We start from the raw sequence: 9,982 nt of genomic DNA on the forward strand, positions 1-9,982 counted from the left end.
TTTTTTTTATTGTTGAAACTCTTTACAGCATGTTATTGCTTATATTTTAACTCTTCACTATTATGTTATTCTTATATATTTTTTGAAGGTCCACATTTGTGCAACAATTTTTTCTTTAATCTTCTTGCTGCTATAAACAGCAGAATTTCCCCATTGTGGGACAATAAAGAGATTTTCTATTCTATTCTACATCTATTCAACTCTATGCTGTTCTATATTGTCATGATTGCAGCCCCGGTAGCTGATCTGATAAGTCTAGATCGATCAGAGTTTCCTCAGGTTGCTGTGAGTTGCTTGGTGACCTGATCAACTATACTTTAGCACGCTTTAGCTTTCAGATCCCTACACTTTGATACCCCTAAATAGAAATTCCGTCCAATGAGTATAGTTTATTATTAAAATGAGCTACCTTTGTTTGATTTTAAATCGATTTTCTCTAAGGCCACAGAGTTTTTTTCAGAGAGCATTAGAGGACAAAGAAGAAAATGAAAAACATTGCAGACAGGTCAGGGTGGGGTATTTAGCATGATCAGGTTATTTAAAAAAAAAATCCCAGAGCTCTGCCGAGAGCATTGTTCAAGAATAGAAAGACTATAATACATTTGCAACCCTGCACAGGGTTGCCCCAGGCTGACTCAAAAAAAAAATGTAGAGGTAAGCATATAAACCACATACATTCATATGCTTTTTATGGCAGAACGTATTAATTTGTGGTGATAATAGGTTGATGAGCAGCAGCAGCAGCAATAATTGAAATGGTCAGCATTGATAAGAAGATAGAGCAAGGTAAAATCAGAGCAGGACAGGTTCACCATCCAGCAGGACACCAACCCTGCACATACAGCAGAAACTACAATAGAGATAGTTCAGATCAAAGCTCATTCATTAATCCTTGTCCATCCAATTCAAAATACGCACTGCTTTGTGATGGACGATCACATAAACCCCCCACAAAACATGTCAAAGAGTGTTGTTTAAAAGGCACTTTACCACTATGATCCTGGTGACACTGTGCAGCAAGACGGGGGCGTAGAACTTTCTCATAAAAGGCAGCAAAAAGCCCTCATTTGGTTTATTGGCACGTTCTTTTGACACAGTAACACAGCAAAGCAGTTCACACCGGTTGTTGTCTTGGCGCCTAGCATCCAGGGACAAAAGTGCCACAAAGGCTGTGATCTGGAGGAAGAAGTCCATGAGGATGGCCAAAGCAGCATACAGAGCAAAGGCCTTCACGGCCGGCATGGTGGACAAGGCCCCTGGTGTGGCAAGGCAAAAACATCATCAAAGATTTACAAAGCTTCTATCCATTTTTTTTTAAAGCAACATTGCAGAGGTAAAAACAAAAAACATACCTAAAAAGAAGCAGACAGATTCTGACAGACTGCACAGCAGCATACTGGGTGCAACCCGTCCAAGCACGCGGCCAATTTGCTGCTCTCGGGTCTCTCCCATCTCCCTTACATCCCTCTGCAAGGATGAAATGGAAATGTAACATTACTAATATGAAAAATCTAAACTTTAGTTGGCAACAATGCTGCAGATTCCTGGTGCAGAACGACAGTCACACCTGGTACTCCAAAACAAAGATGAAGATGTTGTCAGCTCCAACAGCGAGCACCAGGAAAGGCACGACCTGCAGAATGACCAGCGAGGATGGGATCCCAATCCATGAGTAGAAACCCATGGAGGCCAGAACCGAACAGACCACCACCAGAATTCCTCCTAAACCCACTAAAAACTTTGAATCCACCTGCGGGACAAACACATATACTTAATTCCAACAAAAATGTCTCTTTTCACAGTTTTTATTACAAATCATTAATAGTATACCTCCAATATTTGTTCTAGACTAAAGATAAGCACCATGTAGCTGATACGTGCATACTGTGGAAGTGTGCTGTTATTGTTGGACCTGATAAGCACCTTATCATCAATTCTTTCTTTTTGCCAAAGGCCCATTTCAATGCAAAACAACCAAAGTAATTAAGCTATAAATCAGCTACAATAATAACCTCTTTCTAGTGTGCTAAACAGGAATAACAAATTGTGAAGCGTAGATCATTAACCGATCGGATATCTTCAAATAGTGATGAATGATGAATAGTAATGAGTCCATAATAGTTGATGTTCCAATTAGAGATTGACCGATTCATTTTTTTTCGGGCTGATTCTGATACAGATTATTTTGACATCAGTCTAATCCAGTGGTTCCTATGCTTCACTTGCTTGGAATCCCTTTGGTTCACAAGCAAGTTTTCTCACCTCCATTGAGTCCTTTTCAAAAGCTTCACATAGAAAAGTCAAACACAGTAGTTTACCTATTGTAATCACATAAACAACTCAAACTTCCTTTAATCACAAAGCTTCCCAGGGACTGTCCCTGCAATTTCGGAAACCCCTGGTCTATCCAATCGCTGATGTGTTCTGCTGTTATTTTTTGGGCCGATTCTTAGTCGATAGCACTTTTTTTCCTCCATTTATATAGTAAAAATGACACAATAAGAAACAAGTTACAGAAGTCTCAATATAAACAAAAAGAAACTTTTATCAACAAATAAAAAAAAAAAAAAAACAACAACAATGCATCTCAAATGGAGACAACGGCAAAGGCTAACAGATAAATGTATCGGCTAATACAGATAGAAGAGGAAGAAACAAGAATGCAAATTTTGGCCACAAACATGCGCTGGCTGATGTATGGGTCTACCTTTTTATTATTATTATTTTTTTTTTTTTTCTTTCTTACTTGCTTTGGTTATGCTTTATATTCCTATATTTTAATCACGTAAAGCACTTTGCATTGTCTTTGTACTAAATTGTGCTATACAAATAAATTTGCCTTGCCTTGCCTTGCCTTACCTCTACTTTCAATATAGCAATATTTTCCAACTCATGTTCACAAATAGAGGAGGTTCTGATTGCATTATTATGAAACCGATTCTGTCCTTCTGGGATAGATGTCTTAATTTGCAAGAAGAAAGACAGATTCAGAGATTATATTTTTTGTCGGTTGTGATGATTCTTTGGTTGATTTCGTTTTTAATATCGCAATTTAAAGATCTAAAGAAAATTTATCAAATGTGTGAAGTGGAAGAAAAAACATGTTTTTATATGAATAAAATGAGAAAATAAGGCGAGGGTTTAAGCAATCTTTTATTTTTTACCAACATGTTTCTCCTGAAATATAAGCTATATTGACACTGAATCCTGTGTTGGGATGAATGGTTGGGATTACAGTAAGTGTTTAAAAAAAGTTAAAAACAATCCTCTGGACTTTGTTTCCAAGTTTGAAGACGTTTTCGCTTTCTATCCATGAAGCTTTTTCAATTCAATACAGAAATAGCGTTGAGTTCAAGGTTTTATGTAGTGGACCAAAAACAAAGCCTTGTTTTGGATTAGAAAACATGCAAATTGAACCGGATGAACGGGTCCGCCCGTTAAGAATTTGCAGTCATTTAGGTTCTTTGTTTGCCTGCAATACCCCATACCAGTCTATATCACTGAAAGGGGGGCCATTAGGGGGAATTGTTGGCCTGGCTGAACAGGGCTGTTCATGTATGGCTCTAAGAACCACACATGAACCCGAACTGCCCATTTTTAAGAGGCGGACCCTTTTGTCTGGTTCAATTTGCATGTTTTCTAAGCCAAAACAAGGCTTTGTTTTTGGTACATGCTATAAAACTTCCTGCATGGGAAGCAAAAAGTCTTCAAACTTGGAAACAAAGTCCAGTGGATTGTTTTTCTTTTACTTTTTTTTGGAATGACTATGACCTGGATGACTGAGAATTTTCACCAGCATGTTACAGTAAGTGGGGCTCGGATCAGGATGGACTTTGAGCAGTATACCAAATTGGTTGCATCAACTTAACGGCTCGTCCTTTTCTTTGATGGTGCAAGAACCTTGAAGACGTCACTTTGAATTTTTGTTTCTAATGCTTTTAGCTTTATTCATGAGTAAAAAAGATGCACACTAATAATACTTTTATTTAAAGTAAAATCCTAAATATGCAAATAATAAAACAAAACGTCTATTTTAAATTCCCTACAGAAGTTTTTTTTCATGTTTGTTAGTTTGTGTTTACTTAGTTTTCCAACCCTAATTTTAATTTAAAAAATAATAGCTAAGCTAACTATAGGCAATTACTTATTTCATAAGAAACCAGTTATGATACGTCAATAACAATAATATGAAGTGTCTTAATTTTTAGTTGTGGGTTTGTAAAATACTATGAAATTTGTCTTTTGAAAATAATCAATTTCCTTGTTAAACTCTAGTCCTTATTTTTTACTGATTTTCCAAAGTTTGATATTTGGGAATAAATATATTTTACTCATGTCTTGCTGTGAAAAATACAACAAAGTTTTTTTCTATGCAATAAACTGCTTTTTGTGTGGTATAGGCAATGTAAGGATGAAGGTTAAAACCCACATATTTGTGATAAAAATAATAAAAATATTACAGGTTTTTATTTTTGTTTACTGGACTTGAGCTATTTGTTACAAACAGTAAATATCTCAGCTTTTTTGTGTAAGTGTCCGACATTTATGAATTCCCGTTTCTCTTTAAGGAATTCTACAATTCCTCAAACATACTTGTGGTGTCTTCAGATGAGTTTTTTAATATTTACTATAAAGGTGACTTTTGAAGACAAGTGGTTGCAATGAATTTCATTCATGGGCACAAGAGTAAAGGGGGCTAAATAGAGAATTAAACAATACTTTTCACATTTCTATTAATCAAGATTTTTGTGTAATTTAGGTTACATTTTAAAATATGAACTAAGCTTGTATTATTATCTAAAGTTTCAATTAAGACATCAACGTAGACCAGTAGGAGGTAAAATTGAGGTTTCATGTGTAATTTAATAGTTTTGCACGTTTCTGTTGTATTTTGTCTAATATTTGTTGTTTTAGCAACTAAAAAATGACATGTGATGCTGAAGTACTCTACTGTGTTGACAATAGACTTATCCAGGCCTTTTTTCCATAGTCTTACCAGTAAGCGTTTGCATGAAGAGTACTCCCCCAGTGCCACTGCGATATAAACAAAGATCACAGCATAGCTGATCATGAAGATGGGAATATCTTCTGCTGTCGTTCGATTAATTTCATCCTCCAGGGACCTCTTTAGGAATAGAAAGAAAATGTAAAACAACGTGATAAAATTTGCTGCAACAAGGCATAGAAAATAATGATAGTGGAGCGAACTTATTGCCCTTGCAAGTGACAGGTCCTGCAGAATTACTTTATCATCAAAACTGCTGATATCAGTCTCTTTTAAAGATAGGAGGTAGTTATAGCCAGTAGGTAAAAGATCGCTGGCATGTCAATGATAACACCTAATCAGGGACAGCCCTGACATTATCTCTAATGCTGATACAAGACTAGAAAACACGAGGTAGAGTTATGGAAGTCTCAGGGTTCACTTTACCTCAGCCATGTATGCGAAAGTAAATTTGCATTCTGGGCTTCTTTGGTAGTCCTGGACAATTTTGAGAAATTCTGTTTCCCACTGCAAGGCTACTTTAAATTTGGGGTCGTCACGACCATAGTTGTTGAGAGAAAAGGTCATTATGAAGGCTTCAGAGTTGGTGTATCCATCATCTGGAAAGAAACAAATGTGCAATGTTATTGAAAAAGCTATAGACTACTCTGAAAGTATAAAATCATGGAAATCCTATAGCATGAGGCTATATCTGATTAGAAACTTAAAGCAATTAAAAGTTCTTCATTAAATAATAGATATCTCTCTTTGAAGACTATTAAGTAATGACTTAATTTGTGATATATTTATTTTGTCTCTGGAAACCTGTATTCAGCAAGATGATTATGTTAGTATAAAAGAGTCAAATTCTTCTCATTTTTAGTTGAGGATATTAACTCTCATGTTGACAATGATGATAGTCAAAATGCAGCCTTCAATGTTAGCGTTGCTCAAAACAGCTGCAGGCCTATCCAACTTTGTTGTCATACTTTGGACCTTGTCCTTGAATATTCTTAATTTCTAAAGACATATAAACCTTTTTATAAACGTTCTGTTTGACCCTTACATTAAATAAATATATTAGGCCATTATTAAACAATGATGAGAAACAAAAAAATATATTCCATTCATAATCTATTCAGAATCACAGAAAGACACAAACGATTGCAGCTATTTAATTTATTTCCTTTCAAAATTTAGTTGTTGATAGTGTTCTTCTTTGCTGTTGGTTGCATTGGACATTGTAGCCCTCTTGACAATGAAGTTTGTTGGAAGCTGGTTCTCTGTTTAAATGTCAGAGACCTGTATGTCTGCTGAAAGCCCAACACTTTAAAACTGGAGAAATATTCCAGTGGAAGGTTTATGAATTTTGAAAAGTTGTGCACTGTGTTATACAAAAACCCCTCAAAAGCTGGATCAGAATTTTTTTCATCATTAAAAGAGGAGAAAAATAGTACTATATTTCAGATTAATACAGTGGCTAAACTTGAATATTAACAATTTCCTCCCAATAAACAAGGCAAATTTTGAGGTAAATGTTGAAGCTAAGCCATGTTTGGACGGTTTTGATCTAGTTGCACTTTCTCAGTTAGCAGAAGTATTATATTTCTCTACACATTCAACTTGCATGATGTATGATGGACCCAATCCTTGCAAAATAATTTAAGGAAGTGTCTCCTTAGATTGTCACCCCTTCATGATTATCATTAGCTTTAGTACTATGAAATATACCAAAGGCTTTTAGGGTAGCTGTAACTGAAGCCATTTGTAAACAACCTCCTTTTGATCAAAATGAATAAATGAACAACTTATATCTAAAGACTGCAGACATGTATGTCTCAAGATAAAAAAAAAACTTGATTACTTTAAATGTTTAGTCTTTAAATTGATCAGGATATCTATTATAAATCATATACTTTCAATTAAGAAATTTGCAAAAAAAATAGAAATATTCTTGTTCAAGAATGACATAATGAAACTAGTCCATGCATTAATTGCTTCTTGGTTGGACTGTTGTCATTCTTTATTCTCAGGATATCCACAAAATACTGCAGCTAATGTTCTTAAAAAGACATATTTCTATTTCAGCCTCCCTTCATTCACTCTGTTATAAAACCAAAGTAGAAGTAAAATATATTCCTGTTCTCACTTACAGTCCCCTAAATAATCAAGCTCCATTATACATCAGAGATCTGACTTTTCTATATATTTCTAACAGAGCTCTTTTCACCCAGAGTGCAGGCCTTCTGGTGCTAACAGAAAAAAACATTTTAATCAATCTGTCTGTATGATTTGGTTAAATTTACTTGAGAATCCATTTGTTATGAATTGGCATTCTACAAATAAACTGAATTTAATTCAATTTTCCAGTAAGTTGATTTTTTTTTTTTGTGCTTTACTAATTTAAGCCATTCAAACATAATGACACTCACCTTCATAGCCTCCTACTGCTAGAAATGGAAATACTGGAGCCCCATAGTCAGCCATACAGCTCATTCCTAAATCTGTGATATCTTTGAAGGAGAGCGGGGAGCTTGAGAAGAGGCAGTAGAGAGGAAAGTTTAAACATTTTAGCGTTTTGATGGACCTTTTCATCACAATTGCTTACATTAATACATACTTGAGGCAGTAGATTAGATGGTCCCTCCAGTCTACCTCCTTGGTCACTCCGAGCTCAGTCATATTTACTTTAGCATCAATATTCTCCAGACTGTTCTGGAAGTACTGTGGCAGGCTGTTTACTGCACAGTCAGTAAGGGAAGGGTTAGATGGGTTTAGAGGTGCGTAACACACGTCCTTCAGGGACGCATTTCGGTTCAAATCATCTGACCAGAACTGAATATCCTAGAGCAATGCAAAAAGGAAATAAAAGGTGCAACTGTGAGATAAAGCGACATCTTTTAGATGACAAAAGTGCCTCAATTACAATTATGCTTGGAAGTTAACATAGCCTTCTATTAAAGACAATTATAAATTCACACTAGTAATTCAAGAAACACAAAACTGAAAAGTTTTGTGTTTATTTATCCAATAAATACAAATGTACTAAATAATAATACAGTAAATTAAAATATTGATTTTGAGTTTTTAGTTAAAATAAAATAACTCTAAGAAAAACTGTCTCAGAGAAATTAAAGTTCCTTGCTCACGAACAGTAAACCAACCGATGTGTCAACAGGTGCAGAAGTCTGGCTAAACATATATACTATATATATATATTCCAAATTAATGTCATGAATTCAATTTTTTTCTATATTTCTTTTATTATTACTTTTGTCAATTTCATCTTATTTTACTAGTAGCTGATTTTTTCTGTCATTAATGGAAGGGTATGTCAAGTTTCAAGCTATGTTTCGTCTGACATGTTACCTGTATTTTTCTCTGGAGATTCAGCAGCTCAATGATGAGATCTTTGGATATAAGCCCGCTAAAGTTCTGCGGCCCAAACAGCAGTGAATCATAAAGGTGACCTGTTCTTCCTGGTGCTGTCAGGATGAGCTGGTTAGTCCTGAAGAAAGGAGTAAAGTTTTCATCATGGAAGTCCTTCTCCTGGCGGGCCCTGCTGTTGGGAGCAGACCACAGCTCAACTGGATCAGTGGTGAGCCGGATTGACTTGAGGCCAACAGCGAAAACAGCCACAATGACGGCCGCCACCAAGATAACCTTGAATGAGGATGAAAAAATATTTGTCTGACACATTTATTTTTTTTTTTTTTTGGTTCTCTATTTACGGTTTCGATTTTTTAAGACCTACTTACAATGAGGGGATAAGAAGCCATTAAGGTTCCCCAACGTTGAAACTGACGACTCATAAAAGCTTGAGCTGCAAAACTATTTTTCTCTAGACATGTCACCTCTGATGGGTCGATGATGCGCTCACCCACTTCATTACTGTTTTCATCCTTGATTTTTTTATTTAATTTAGATGTCCGATAGTGTTTCTTGTTTTGATATTCCACGTAGCAAGACACAATGAGGTAAAACAAAAAGGCTAACATCAGAAGACAGAATAAGATTATACATATCAGCAGATATCCATCCATACTTAGCAGCATGAAAGGTTCAGGAAGTGGAGGTGGGGGTGGCACAGGAGGGCATGACTCTAGGCAGTCCTGGCAGGAGCAGGCCTCCTCGCCTGTTGTTGTGATCTCATTACACCCTATAGCATGCCCACTGTAAGGAATAATCCCCTCTGGTACTCCGGAAGTGTCATTGTTCGCTATCAGCCGAAAGTCAATGTCCAATGGCGCCAGACCATTGCTGGTGTCCCCCTGGAAATCGTACCAACGCTGGGCTGTGCACAGCTTCGATCCATAACGACCACACATGGTGGCGATGGCAAAACCTCCTGTGGATGGAATCCTGACATTTCTGCAAGAATTAAAGGCACCTTCTGAGAACTCGCTGCTGATGTATGCCTGGTAGGCCACCACTACCTCCCTCGTTGCATTCAGATACGTTACATTCATAACCTTTGTGACATTTAAGGTCTGAGTCTGGTTGGGGCTGCAGGTGGTGATACAGTGCAGGTGGGCAAAGTTCTCAGCACAGGATGGGCAGCGAACCAGCAGGTTTTTGGAAAGACTCAAACTCCTTTCCAGAGAGGAGAGTTGTCCCAGGGAGCAGCAGGCATATGTGTTGCCTTCTCCTTTGTCTAACATGGGGCACACCTGCAGCAAGGAGAGTTTTTTAATCATTTGCATGCCAGACAGTCCCAACGTGCTAAAGCTTGCTTAACCCAGGTAAATAACAAACCTCTTTGAGCCTTCTGTAATGCTCTCCTGTAAGGTGTCGGGCTGCGCTGTAATTGAGACATGGAACAATGGGAGGAATCAGGCTACCGTCCACAGTTGGGTTACGACCACACTCCTCATAGAAGGCACAGTAACCCTCTCTGGGTGGGCCCTGTGAGGACACCTGTGGAGAAGGTGAGAACATTTGAGTCCATCCATCAACATGTGCAGATGTCTGGCTTTATATATATATATATATATATAT

General features: G+C 36.9%; 1 protein-coding gene across 1 annotated transcript in view; it reads right to left on the reverse strand.

Moving 5' to 3' along the window:
- The window catches only part of npc1l1 (NPC1-like 1), a 22,609-nt gene that overhangs the window by 9,146 nt on the left and 3,481 nt on the right, over positions 1 to 9,982 (reverse strand). The window contains exons 2-11 of the mRNA XM_015387388.1: positions 9,740 to 9,901; positions 8,743 to 9,654; positions 8,354 to 8,647; positions 7,605 to 7,828; positions 7,417 to 7,517; positions 5,432 to 5,604; positions 4,997 to 5,125; positions 1,568 to 1,750; positions 1,353 to 1,467; positions 991 to 1,256 (exon numbers count right to left, since the gene is read on the reverse strand). Coding sequence (XP_015242874.1) covers positions 991 to 1,256; positions 1,353 to 1,467; positions 1,568 to 1,750; positions 4,997 to 5,125; positions 5,432 to 5,604; positions 7,417 to 7,517; positions 7,605 to 7,828; positions 8,354 to 8,647; positions 8,743 to 9,654; positions 9,740 to 9,901 — 2,559 coding nt within the window. The remainder of the gene's footprint in view (positions 1 to 990; positions 1,257 to 1,352; positions 1,468 to 1,567; positions 1,751 to 4,996; positions 5,126 to 5,431; positions 5,605 to 7,416; positions 7,518 to 7,604; positions 7,829 to 8,353; positions 8,648 to 8,742; positions 9,655 to 9,739; positions 9,902 to 9,982) is intronic.

Source organism: Cyprinodon variegatus, unplaced genomic scaffold, assembly GCF_000732505.1.
Source record: "Cyprinodon variegatus isolate N-32 unplaced genomic scaffold, C_variegatus-1.0 Scaffold393, whole genome shotgun sequence".
Classification (NCBI taxonomy): Eukaryota; Metazoa; Chordata; class Actinopteri; order Cyprinodontiformes; family Cyprinodontidae; genus Cyprinodon; species Cyprinodon variegatus.